Source organism: Dendrobates tinctorius, unplaced genomic scaffold, assembly GCF_039654945.1.
Source record: "Dendrobates tinctorius isolate UK_male_01 unplaced genomic scaffold, ASM3965494v1 ptg000098l, whole genome shotgun sequence".
NCBI lineage: Eukaryota > Metazoa > Chordata > Amphibia > Anura > Dendrobatidae > Dendrobates > Dendrobates tinctorius.
The window spans coordinates 29,331,342-29,345,634 of NW_027361766.1; the positions used below are offsets into that span (position 1 = coordinate 29,331,342).

The 14,293-nt window shown below is 39.7% G+C and overlaps 1 protein-coding gene across 1 annotated transcript in view; it reads left to right on the plus strand.

Annotated features, from left to right (window-relative positions):
* Window positions 1-14,293, plus strand: part of LOC141099139 (sushi, von Willebrand factor type A, EGF and pentraxin domain-containing protein 1-like) — a 233,144-nt gene that overhangs the window by 166,762 nt on the left and 52,089 nt on the right. Inside the window, exons 17-18 of the mRNA XM_073587275.1 lie at window positions 2,498-2,677; window positions 8,085-8,282. Coding sequence (XP_073443376.1) covers window positions 2,498-2,677; window positions 8,085-8,282 — 378 coding nt within the window. The remainder of the gene's footprint in view (window positions 1-2,497; window positions 2,678-8,084; window positions 8,283-14,293) is intronic.

The following is a 14,293-nucleotide window of genomic DNA, read 5'->3' on the forward strand; positions in this document are numbered from 1 at the left end:
TAGGGTTATTGGACAGTGAGGTGATGAGGGTGTTGAAATAGGTTTGCCAACAATTTTGTCCAGCCCATTTTGGAAGCTTTGTGTGAAATTCTGTCCAATTTGCCTTTTTTCTCTGTTTTTTTTTGTGTTGTTTCAATACACAAAAAGGAAGTAACCATGTGTATAGCAAAACATGTAATTGCAATAATTTTCTGGAAAAATCCTTTATTTCCTGTAACAATTTTAAGGGTGCCAACACTTTCGGCTATGACAGTAGCTGATCAGCATGGATTCCGTGTGTCACACTTCCACGGATCAGATATTGATGGTCTATCCTAGAGATATCTTATCAATTAAAATGTAAATGTTAGGGAATAAATTAGATGTACCTCAAAATGCTGCCAATGAAAAATACAACTCATCCCAAATAAAACAAGCCCTCATGCAGCTGCGACAACAAAAAATAAAAGTGACTTGGCATAATTTCACCAAACACAATTATTTTATGGAACAAAAATATGTTTCGACTTTCTGCATTTTACAACAGCATCAGACAGCTCTGACAAAGTGGGTGGAGCTTAGTTGAGGTGGGGGCTGCCCAGCAAATTCATAACAATTTATGCCACTTTAGTGGTGTAAACTACTAGAGAAATATAGCCAATTCTTTGACTGGAGTAATTTTTCTGGCTGTGACACATTGCATTTGAAAGGTGCGCTTAATTCTTTAAGTGACATCTTATTCCAGTGATGCCATACAAAACGCCAACCTTAAAGGATTGAGTCCAATGACTCTGCAAAGCCACCTGAACCCACATATGTTTGCTATCACTAATTAAAAATGTCATGCGTTATTATATATTCCTATATTATTTTTACATACAGTGGGGCAAAAAAGTATTTAGTCAGTCAGCAATAGTGCAAGTTCCACCACTTAAAAAGATGAGAGGCGTCTGTAATTTACATCATAGGTAGACCTCAACTATGGGAGACAAACTGAGAAAAAAAAATCCAGAAAATCACATTGTCTGTTTTTTTTTCATTTTATTTGCATATTATGGTGGAAAATAAGTATTTGGTCAGAAACAAGCAATCAAGATTTCTGGCTCTCACAGACCTGTAACTTCTTATTTAAGAGTCTCCTCTTTCCTCCACTCATTACCTGTAGTAATGGCACCTGTTTAAACTTGTTATCAGTATAAAAAGACACCTGTGCACACCCTCAAACAGTCTGACTCCAAACTCCACTATGGTGAAGACCAAAGAGCTGTCAAAGGACACCAGAAACAAAATTGTAGCCCTGCACCAGGCTGGGAAGACTGAATCTGCAATAGCCAACCAGCTTGGAGTGAAGAAATCAACTGTGGGAGCAATAATTAGAAAATGGAAGACATACAAGACCACTGATAATCTCCCTCGATCTGGTGCTCCACGCAAAATCCCACCCCGTGGGGTCAGAATGATCACAAGAACGGTGAGCAAAAATCCCAGAACCACGCGGGGGGACCTAGTGAATGAACTGCAGAGAGCTGGGACCAATGTAACAAGGCCTACCATAAGTAACACACTACGCCACCATGGACTCAGATCCTGCAGTGCCAGACGTGTCCCACTGCTTAAGCCTGTACATGTCCGGGCCCATCTGAAGTTTGCTAGAGAGCATTTGCATGATCCAGAGGAGTTTTGGGAGAATGTCCTATGGTCTGATGAAACCAAACTGGAACTGTTTGGTAGAAACACAACTTGTCGTGTTTGGAGGAAAAAGAATACTGAGTTGCATCCATCAAACACCATACCTACTGTAAAGCATGGTGGTGGAAACATCATGCTTTGGGGCTGTTTCTCTGCAAAGGGGCCAGGACGACTGATCCGGGTACATGAAAGAATGAATGGGGCCATGTATCGTGAGATTTTGAGTGCAAACCTCCTTCCATCAGCAAGGGCATTGAAGATGAAACGTGGCTGGGTCTTTCAACATGACAATGATCCAAAGCACACCGCCAGGGCAACGAAGGAGTGGCTTCGTAAGAAGCATTTCAAGGTCCTGGAGTGGCCTAGCCAGTCTCCAGATCTCAACCCTATAGAAAACCTTTGGAGGGAGTTGAAAGTCCGTGTTGCCAAGCGAAAAGCCAAAAACATCACTGCTCTAGAGGAGATCTGCATGGAGGAATGGGCCAACATACCAACAACAGTGTGTGGCAACCTTGTGAAGACTTACAGAAAACGTTTGACCTCTGTCATTGCCAACAAAGGATATATCACAAAGTATTGAGATGAAATTTTGTTTCTGACCAAATACTTATTTTCCACCATAATATGCAAATAAAATGAAAAAAAAACAGAAAATGTGATTTTCTGGATTTTTTTTTCTCAGTTTGTCTCCCATAGTTGAGGTCTACCTATGATGTAAATTACAGACGCCTCTCATCTTTTTAAGTGGTGGAACTTGCACTATTGCTGACTGACTAAATACTTTTTTGCCCCACTGTATATTTATATATATTTATTTGATTTATTCCAGTTCAAACATGTTCGGCCCCTGAATGGTCAAAGAATGGGTGGATTGATCCAGAAAAGCAACAATACATTTACAATGATACCATATCATTTGGCTGTCATGAAGGATATAAGCTTATTGGCCAAGACATAATTACTTGCAGCCATGATGGAAAATGGAATTCTATTGCACCAGAATGCCGAGGTAAATAACTGCTTTGGGAATATTTGCTTTGAGAAGAACTTTCAAGATTCCACAAAATGGTTTCAGATCTCACCCTTTGCTTTAAATATATGAACATTTCACTGGTGGACACTGACAGAAGAGGACCCCAGTGCAAGAACATTATATGGGCCCTTTGCAGCCCAGTGGCTCTTCATAATCCACATTTCCACCTGAGAAGGTGGAAATGGGTACCCTTATCTCTTGGGCGCCTGCGTGGCACCCAAAACTGCACCAATGATCTGTTCATACTGGTACATCTCCTACACAATGCCATCATAAATCCATGTAGACTGTAATTCCTCGCACACATGTTAGATATGGAAAAGAGTTCATTTCATGTGCAAAAATTAAACGTGCACAGATATGACAGGTGCACTAATATGTGAGACTATGGGATGGAGGATGTGTGATGGGTATATGGGCACTGGACTATAGGATGGAGGATATGTATGATGGGTATATGGGCACGGGACTATGAGATGGCAGATATGTATGATGGGTATATGGGCACGGGACTATGGGATGGAGGATATGTATGATTGGTATATGGGCATGGGACTATGAGATGAAGGATGTGTGATGGGTATATGGACACTCGACTGGGATGGCGAATATGTATGATGGGTATATGGGCATGGGACTATGGGATGGAGAATATGTATGACGGGTATATGGGCATGGGACTATGGGATGGAGGATGTGTGATGGGTATATGGACACTCGACTATGGGATGGAGGAAATGTATGATGGGTTTATGGGCATGGGCCTATGGGATCGTGGATATGTATGATGGGTATATGGGCACGGGACTATGGGATGGAGGATAATTATAATTTTCTATAACTAACCACAGTTAGTTACTATGCCCGGACAGCTCCGGGCTCTTCAGCTAGTATGTGACATAAAATGTTATTAACGTTTTGACCCTTCCTGGGTCTTATTCATAATGTCGCAGTGGAAAAAGGAAAAATACTAAGTAAATGTCAATATATGTATACACAAACAATGTAACCCATACAAATAAGGATCATGGGTTAAAGGGGAACTGTTCATACAAGGCCAGTCTGTGCATTTGAGGCCCTCACTACACCGGTTTGCATGGACATGTGCATGAGCCCCAAAATAAAGAATAAATTAATAAAATTCTGTAATAAATGATTTCCGCTAATAGAATAATAGAGAAATAGTGATTAATTAGAGATTCTTGTAAATCCAGTCGCAGCATGTATGCCTATGCAATTACTTTTTTTTCTGAACTAAAAATGAAGCAAATCATATGCAGCCTTTACTTTTGGAATACAAATTGTAAGGAATTTATATAATCAACACTATTTGAAAACTTGCATAATTTTTTTTATTGTTGATACATAAAAATAATAAAAAAAATATTACAGGCGTTTTCTACTATTTTGTCTTAGGTTGAACAAACAGGAATAATATTTGCTGAAGATTATCAGATCCCTTTTTCCCTATTTCAGATTATGTTGAAATGATAATATAAATTGAACTAAATTTAGAGAATGTTCACTTTTTTTTAATACTTTCTTCAATTTTACCAAGTCTCATCCACAGGTTGCAGAAAGAAATTTGCAGAAGTAATTGATCATTCAGGTTAATCTGCAGCATGACAATTTTTACTGTGTGTTTTTTAGTACTAATTTCACCTTTGGTAATCTAGAAGGTGAAATCCACTGCAAATACTCAAATTTTGACGTAGATTTGCTGTGAATAATCTGCAGCAGAAAATTTGAATTCACGCATACCAGTTCCAAAGTAACTTCTTAAATTGTTTGCTGTTGGATAAAGCTATTTACCTGCAGATGCAGGATTAGTCTGCAAGTAAATAGAAAGGTTTCCAGCCACCGTAGTGAAAGTGCAGCTCCTGGGAGAAAATGTACGTTATTCTTCCCAGCAGCCACTGGTTTTCAGTCATAGGGCAGGGTCAGACGGCCTTATAATTTGTGCAAGAATCGCATGGTAAACCTCGTACTGGCTGTTGGCTTTCCTGACCTGAGCTTGACAGCTGCATAGGAATCCATCTTGCTGTCTTGCTCAGGTCAGGAGAGGTACCGGGCCAGTCCATGCAGTGAGATGCGATTCTCGCACGAGTTATACGGCTGTCTGACCCTGCCCATACTGGCGTGCTAGCTCAGCTACATTCACTGCTGACAACCCTCAGTGCAGCGACTGTAATTAGTATGGATTATAGCATACAAAAACTTACTTCTTGGCTTTGTTTAAGGGAGGAGTGATGCCAGAAAGTAAGATAACTGAGCTGGATATACAATGTAATAGTGGCTGCCTGAGTGGCATAAAACTTTTCTGTTTTTTCATATTGTCTCTCTATTACTACAGTTAGGTCCATATATATTTGGAGAGAGACAACATTTTTCTAATTTTGGTTCCAGACATTACCACAATGAATTTTAAAAAATAAACAATTCAGATGCAGTTGACGTTCAGACATTCAGCTTTCATTTGAGGGTATCCACATTAAAATTGGATGAAGGGTTTAGGAGTTTCAGCTCCTTGACATGTGCCACCCTGTTTTTAAAGGGACCAAAAGTAATTGGATAGATTAAATAATTGCAAATAAAATGTTCATTTCTAGTACTTGGTTGCAAACACTTTGTCGGCAATGACTGCCTGAAGTCTTGAACTCATGGACATCACCAGACGCTGGGTTTCCTCCTTTTTGATGCTCTGTCAGGCGTTCACTGTGGTGGTTTTTAGTTGCTGTTTGTTTGTGGGCCTTTCGGTCTGAAGTTTAGTCTTTAACAAGTGAAATGCATGCTCAATTGGGTTGAGATCAGCTGACTGACTTGGCCATTCAAGAATATTCCACTTCTTTGCTTTAATAAACTTCTGGGTTGCTTTGGCTTTATGTTTTGGGTCATTGCCCATCTGTAGTATGAAACGACGACCAATCAGTTTGTCTGCATTTGGCTGGATCTGATCACACTGTATGGCTCTGAATACCTCAGAATTCATTCGGCTGCTTCTGTCCTGTGTCACATCATCAATAAACACTAGTGACCCAATGCCACTGGCAGCCATGCATGCCCAAGCCATCACACTGCCTCCGCCGTGTCTTACAGATGATGTGGTATGCTTTGGATCATGAGCTGTACCACGCCTTCGCCATACTCTTCTCTTTCCATCATTCTGGTAGAGGTTGATCTTGGTTTCATCTGTCCAAAGAATGTTCTTCCAGAACTGTGCTGGCTTTTTTAGATGTTTTTTAGCAAAGTCCAGTCTAGCCTTTTGATTTTTGATGCTTGCACCGTGCAGTGAACCCTCTGTATTTACTTTCATGCAGTCTTCTCTTTATGGTAGATTTGGATATTGATACGCCTACCTCCTGGAGAGTGTTGTTCACTTGGTTGGCTGTTGTGAAAGGGTTTCTCTTCACCATGGAGATTATTCTGCGATCATCCACCACTGTTGTCTTCCGTGGGCGCCCTGGTCTTTTTGCATTGATGAGTTCACCAGTGCTTTCTTTCTTTCTCAGGATGTACCAAACTGTAGATTTTGCCACTCCTAATGTTGTAGCAATTTCTCGGATGGGTTTTTTCTGTTTTTGCAGCTTAAGGATGGCTTGTTTCACCTGCATGGAGAGCTCCTTTGACCGCCATGTTTCCTTCACAGCAAAACCTTCCAAATGCAAGCACCACACCTCCACTCAACTCCAGGCCTTTTATCTGCTTAATTGAGAATGACATAACGAAGGGATTTCCCACACCTGTCCATGAAAAAGCCTTGGAGTCAATTATCCAATTACTTTTGGTCCCTTTAAACACAGAGTGGCACATGTTAAGGAGCTGAAACTCCTAAACCCTTCATCCAATGTTAATGTGGATACCCTCAAATGAAAGCTGAAAGTCTGAACTTCAACTGCATCTCAATTGTTTTGTTTAAAATTCATTGTGGTAATGTCTAGAACCTAAATTTGAAAAATGTTGTCTCTGTCCAAATATATATGGACCTAACTGTATATTATTAATATTGATGTGAGAAAACAAAGTTTTGCACCAATTGAGGTAACTTAAAGTAAGTCCATGTAGTTTTCTATCAGATAGTTCTCTCTATGGCTATGTACTCCTTCACTCTGTAAGGCCGGTTTCACATTTGCGCTTTATGGCGCTGCGACGCCCTGCGCACGGCCGCCACTAAGCCCCGCCCCCTGCCGGCTCCCTGCCCGCCCCATCTGGTCATCGCCTCCTACTAGCGCACATGGACGCTTGCGATCTGCGCACCCTATCTTTAGCATAGGGTGCGCAGATCGTGCGCTGGCCGTGCGCTAGCAGGATTTTGCCGTGCGCTGCGCACTTTTGAAGGTGCGCCCATGTGCGCCAAACGCAGCATGTTGCTATCTGAAAACACCCATTTGGACTTAACTAAAGTTAACTCATTAGGTGCTAAATACTTTGAATGCTAATATCTCTGCAATAGAAGGGCAAAATAAAAAGATAAAGACGACAACAAAAAAATCGTTTTACTCCACTCTGCAGATACTATTACGTCCACAGGTCAGCAGAAAGATTTGATGAAAGGTCCTCTTTAAGCTGTATTTTACAAGGCTATACCATTCCTACTGAGAAATCAGCATTTCAATTGATATTAAAAAGAGGCTGGAGGACTATTGTAGCTGTAAAGCCTCTGTCACTCCAGCTCTATTCTCCACCCAGCGCCATCTTCACCTGCTTAACTGACAGCTCTTTTGCCTGAAGTCATGCAGCACAGACGCTGTCAGTCAAGCGGGAGGGAATAGAACTGGAGTGACAGATGCTTTAGATCTACAAGGTGTTCCTAAATTCTGGACACAGGAAAAAATACATATTTTTAAGAAATTAAATTTGTTAACAGCATTTTATTCAGTTGGAATATTAAATAACTTCTGCAATATGGTTTCCAGCATTTGCTATTGAAATTTTGATGAGCTTTGCACATTTTATTATAATTAATTAATTAATTAAAAAGACTTTAGGGACACCCTGTACAAATAATTATTCTGCCTCGTTTGCATATCAATACAAAAGCTGATTTCTCAGTAACGGAGGAATGGACTGACCATATAAAGATATTGCTGGACTTGTATTTGAAAGTGTTTTATGCACATATACAGTATATGGCTTGTGGGTGAAATCCTCCTGACAGATTCCCTATAAGGAGAACCTGTCACCATGTTAAATGTTAAACAACTATAAACTACTATAATGTGAGGATTTCTGAAGGGATTTGGAATCATACAATGTAAATCTTTTCACTGAAATAATTTTCACATTTTCGTGGTGACAGATTCCCTAAGTAATGAAGTCTGTCAGAAGTTAAGAAAAAAGTGATTTATACAATATTTATTGAATAAGAAAACTGTTTTTTCACCAGGCATCTGTAAAGACCCACCTACCCTTGATTATGCTATATTGGATGTTCAAGATGAACCCACAGCAATCTATTTTGTTGGCAATAAAGTACAATACATATGTAGACATGGATATATTCGGAATACTGTGAATAAATATTATACTGTAACTTGTTTGGAAAACTCTGAATGGTCAAATATACCCAAGTCGATCTGCCTTCGTAAGTATTCAAATTTTTTTGTAGTTTGAAAAGAATGATAAAAATATATTTAAATATTCAATGTCTGTCCAAGGCTCTGTTCCTTCCAAGTTTGTGATACTGTTTATATTATATACAGAGACAAAGTCTCCCATATAGCCTTGACAAACGCACCTGTACTATATATCAGTATATTTTTCATTTATTGACTCTCATTGTAAAAAATAGAAAAAAGTGCACGGTTTTATGACATCCCATAATGAACGTTCAGCTTATACCTTGGTAGATTGTATCTGTTGTTGGTGGGAATAAAAAGACTCTATAACATTAAGGGCAGCACAGTGGCTCAGTGTTTAGCACTGCAGCCTTGCAGCTCTGGAGTCCTGGGTTCGAAGCCCACCCATGACAACATCTGCAGGAGTTTGTATGTTCTCCCCGTGTTTGCGTGGGCTTCCTCCGGGTACTCCAGTTTCCCACATTCCAAAAGACATACAGTTAAGGAATTTAGATTGTGAGCCCCATCGAGGAAAGTGATGATAATGTGTGTAAAGTGCTGCGGAATATGTTAGCGCTATATAAAGATTATTATTTATAACATTGAAATTGCAACACTAAGAAGGAAAGATTGTGGCATTACGGAAAACATGCGATAAATAGACATGCTAATGATATTCAAATCATGGCAAAATGGAAGCAAACTTTTCAAGACCTCTCGATTAATTCAGTATTGAGTATAAATGTCGCAACCAGAAATACCTGCACGTACACACCTTGGCTGTTATTAGTAAGGTTTTTTATGGTTGTCTGAGGAATTTTATGCCACGCTGAATGCAGTTAAGAACACAATTCATCAAGATCTGCTGCTGACAGCTTTCTTTGAAAATTGCCAACCAGTGATGCCTCAGATGTGCTTGATGACAGACAAGTTCGGAGATGCTGCAGACCATACTAGCATGTTTAGGCCACACAGGTTGCTCATAGTAATATGAGCAACATGCATCCTATGCTGTTGTAATGAAAAATGGCTTCTGAGATACTTTCGAGAAATTGCCCTACCATTAGTTTCATTACTGAAATCAAAGTAACACCGAGCTATTAATGTGCCTGAAATGAAGATTAGAGGGATCTGGCTACTGTACATTATGCCACTACACACTAAAATCCCTGAAGTAGGCACAGCATGGCATTCCCTCTTCAAAGTTTTTTCTCTGCTCTCAAATGTTATCAAGAAGAGCAAGATGGTAATGGAAGCTGGTATGGAGGTCTATCCCCTTCAGTGATGGATCCTGCTTTAGTCTTAGAGGACACAATGATAACCAAAGATTGGTCTGGAGACCACTTTGACAATGTTGTTTCCATTTTTTCCATCATTTGTATATAATTAACATGTTTATCGATCCTGTGATTTTCGTAATCCCATTGCTTTTCGTTCTTGGTGTTGCAATTTTAATGTTTATTAGTGTAGTACATATACTGACAAATTAGGTTTATATGCAAAATGTACAAAGTTTCTGCTGCTTGCAGTAAACCAAACAAGAGCAATTAAAATAGCTCAACACAACTGATATAATAATTGGTTTCTCCAAATACAATACAAAATGCCACATTAAGCAATTACTTCAGCCTTAGAATATTCAATACTTTGAATAAAACCCTTCATAGCAGCAACTATTTATGTTTATGTAGTGTTTTACCTTAACTTCAATGACTCTGTTGAAGCCTACTTCAGAACTTCCCACAAAACGGGATTCAGACATATGCACTGAACTGTTCATTGACAGAAATGATGCAGACAGAGTCACCGTGTGCTTTGTCTTAAATAATTTTCGGCTGCATAAGTTTTTTCAAGATGGGCCGCAAGACATAGTGGACTGCTGAACATCTTGCTGCCAGCCTCAACTAGGCGAATATGGCCGAAAACAATGTATGACAAAGCACATTGCGACTCAGTCTGCAGCATCAGAATACCCTCAATAGTCCTGTTAATACATATGGCCGACTCAAGTACACTGGAAGCAATTGATCAGTGGCTTCGTTAATTGCATCATGTGTGCTTGGAATAAAATAAGGTTCATCAAATACCTGGACTTGTTCACTGTGATGTTTGATTGCATGATAGAAATATGGTTGAGGCAAGAGAGTGGTCTAACATTCAGAGAAGAGATTACTGCCTTGCACAAAAAAAGAAAAAGATACAAAAATATACAAGCATTTTTCAATGTTCAGATACAGTTGAAAACATAGTCCAGAAGTTCAAAGTTAAAGGGTACGTCATCTTGACGCCGCAGAAACAGGAACCTATTCTTGAAGAGGTAAGTGGTCAAAATCCCTGAAGTGATTGCAAAAGACCTTTATCAAAAGTTGATGGCAGCAGGAACCGAGGTCTCTATTTGCACAGTAAAGCACATACTAAATGCTGAAGGTCTCCATGCTCGAACTCCAAAATGTACACTTCAACTCACCTCAAAGAAAAGTCAGATCCAATATTTTCAAAATTAGATATGAGTGGATCAGACAAAATTCAAATTCACCTCTTTGTGCTTGTTTTCCCTGGAAATTTGTTTCAAAAAGTTATTCTCCATGAATGTAATGTCTCATATTATGCTGTGGGGTCTTCACAAACCCCAGAGCATTATAAATGTAGTATGTACAAAATAACAAAATCCTTATCCTCACCGCTCACCTCTCCAGCCAATCTGCTCATCACACTCACCTATCCAGTTCTCATCGCTTTTTTAGATAAATAACCACCGCTCGTGTTGAATTCCCCTCTCGGCTTGGACTTATGCATTTGAAGAGGCCCAAGAGGATACTGTGCAAACACACGCCAAGTGTCATGTGTACCAGGACTTGGTGTACCCATGCACATAACCCTTATGGTCCTAATCAAACCTGAAATCTCCAGTCCAGTGTGAGTAGAATTCAATTCCATTCAAATTTATTCACTCACCCCTACCTAAACCCTTATAAATAAGTCACAGGGTTTTGGAATATTGTAATATGGAGCAGTGAAACAATATGAAAACTTACTTAGCCTATGGATCAATGGGATGTCTTAAAGTGTAAAAATTGTTGGTACCCCTCGTTTAATGACCGAAAACGCACACTGGTTACAGAAATAAATTGAATCTGACAAAAGTAATAATAAATAAAAAATCTATGAAAATGAAGTCTGAGATTGCTTTTCAACCATGCTTCCACAGAATTTTAAAAAAATAAATAAAACTTATGAAATAGGCCTGGTCAGAAATGACGGTACCCTTAACTTAAAATTTTGTTACACAACCTTTTGAGGCAATCACTGCAATCAGACAATTCCTGTAACTGTCACTGAGACTTCAGCACCTCTCGACAGGTATTTTGGCCCACTCCTCAAGTTCAAACTGTTACAGTTCCAGTTGTCTCATGTTTGAAGGTTGCCTTTTTCAGATGGCATGTTTCAGCTCTTTCCAAAGATGCTCAATAGGGTTTAGGTCAAGGCTCATAGAAGGCCACTTCAGAATAGTCCAATGTTTTCCTCTTAGCCATTCTTCGGTGTTTTTAGCTGTGTGTTTTGGGTCATTATCCTGTTGCAAGACCCATGACCTACGACTGAGACCAAACTTTCTGACATTGGACAGCACATTTCTCTCTAGAATCTCTTGATAGTCCTGAGATTTCATTGTACCCTGCACAGATTCTAGACACCCCATGCCAGATGCAGTAAAGCAGCCCCAGAACATAACAGAGCCTCCTCCATGTTTCACAGTAGGGACAGTGTTCTTTTCTTGATATGCTTCATTTTTCCATCTGTGAACACAGAACTGATGTGCCTTGCCATAAAGTTCCATTTTTTTTTCTCATCTGTCCATTAGTCATTGTCCCAGAAGCTTTGTGGCTTGTCAACATGTAGTTTGGCAAATTCCAGTTTGTCTTTTTTATGATTTTTTTCAACAATGGTGTCCTCCTTAGTCGTCTCCCATGAAGTCCACCATTTGTATTATCCGTCTCTTTGATTTCTCATCAATTTTCCTCCTGCGGCCACATCCAGGGAGCTTGGCTACAGTCCCATGGATCTTAAATTTCTGAATAATATGTGCAACTCATCAAGCTGCTTGGAGATGGTCTTATAACTTTTACATTTAACATGTTTGTCTATAATTTTCTTTCTAATCTCCTGAGACAACTCTTTCCTTCGCTTCCTCTGGTCAATATTGAGTGTGATGCACACCATGTCACCAAATAGCACAGTGAGTATCTGTAGCCCTAAATACAGGCCCAGTCACTGATTCCAAGATTGTAGACACCTGTGATGCTAATTAGTGGACACACCTTGATTTATCATGTCCCTTTTGTCACATTATTTTCAGGGGTACCCTCATTTCTGTCTAGGCCTATTTCATGAGATTTATTTTTTTTTTAAATTCTGTGGAAGCATGGTTGAAAAGCAATGTCTGACTTTCATTTGTTCATTTTCATAGATTTTTTATTTATTATTACTTTTGTCCAATTCAAGCTATTTCTGTAACCATTGTGGGTTTTTCTGTCATTAAATGAGGGATACCAACAATTTTGATCACGTGTGTAAGCATACAATGTGTGTGTGGAGGGAAAGATGAATTTAATCAAGTAATCAAATCCTAAGAGAAAATATCATGCCATCTGAAAGGAATCTGAAGCTTTGGCAGCATTGGACCTTTCAAAGTCTACTAAGACTTATTTTCTGAAGAAATCCTGGGATGTTTTGTCCATCATATGAAATTTGATTTGAAGAAGTTGGTTGCAGTATGCAAATGTAAAAATATAAATGAACTGGATGCCAAGATGGTTCAGTAGATAGTGTCTGAATATGCATCATGAGAGCAGCACAACATAACAGCCAAAGGCATCTATGTTAAGTTCTTAATATGCGCAAATCATGTAGGGGTTAAATCCAAATCTGTAGTAGTCATTAAAAGTGGAATAAGAAAAAAAAATTCTTATTTCATTTGTGTTGAGCAGATTAAATTTTTCTTTGGTTTCTTGCAAACAGCACAACATTTGTACATTTTGTCAATAAATCTAATTTGTAATGTCAGTGAATACTTTTAATTGCAACTGTACATGTTAAGTAACATGACTTTCTGTGCATACACCAATAACACATTTGAAACATTAGGCACATACTGCACATACTTAATATGTTGTTACTATACATTATGTGCAGCATACAGTGGGGGAAATAAGTATTTGATCCCTTGCTGATTTTGTAAGTTTGCCCACTGACAAAGACATGAACAGTCTATAATTTTAAGAGTAGGTTAATTTTAACATTGAGAGAGAGAATATCAAAAATAAAATAAAAAAAATCACATTGTATAAATTATATAAATTTATTTGCATTTTGCATTGAGAAACAAGTATTTTATCCCTCTGGCAAACAAGACTTAATACGGTGGCAAAACCCTTGTTGGCAAGCACAGCAGTCAAACGGTTTTTGCAGTTGATGATGAGATTTGCACACATGTTAGGAGGAATTTTGGTCCACTCCTCTTTGCAGATCATCTCTAAATCATTAAGATTTTGAGGCTGTTGCTTGGCAACTCGGAGCTTCAACTCCCTCCATGAGTTTTCTATGGGATTAACCCCTTTCTGTCATGTGACGTACTATCCCGTCCATGTGCCCTGGGACTTAATTCACAGTGACGGGAAAGCACGTCACAGCGATCAGCGGCCGGGTGTCAGCTGATTATCACAGCTGACACCCGACACAATGTGTCAGGGGCGGTCACGGACCGCCCCCGACACGTTAACCCCTTGCACACCGCTATCAAACATGATCGCGCTGTACCGGGGGGTTAAAGGGAAGCATTGGCAGGGAGGGGGCTCCCTCTATGCTTCCTGAGCCCCCACAGCAGCGCAATGTGCAGCGCTGCTGCGGGGGGCTCCATCCCTGCAGGTCCCCGAATCCAAGATGGCAACGGGGACCTTCGGGGGCCTGCAGGGAGCTGGCTTCCTCATGCCTGCAAAGCGCAGGCAAAGAGGTAGCCTTGTGCAGTGCCGGTGACAGATCG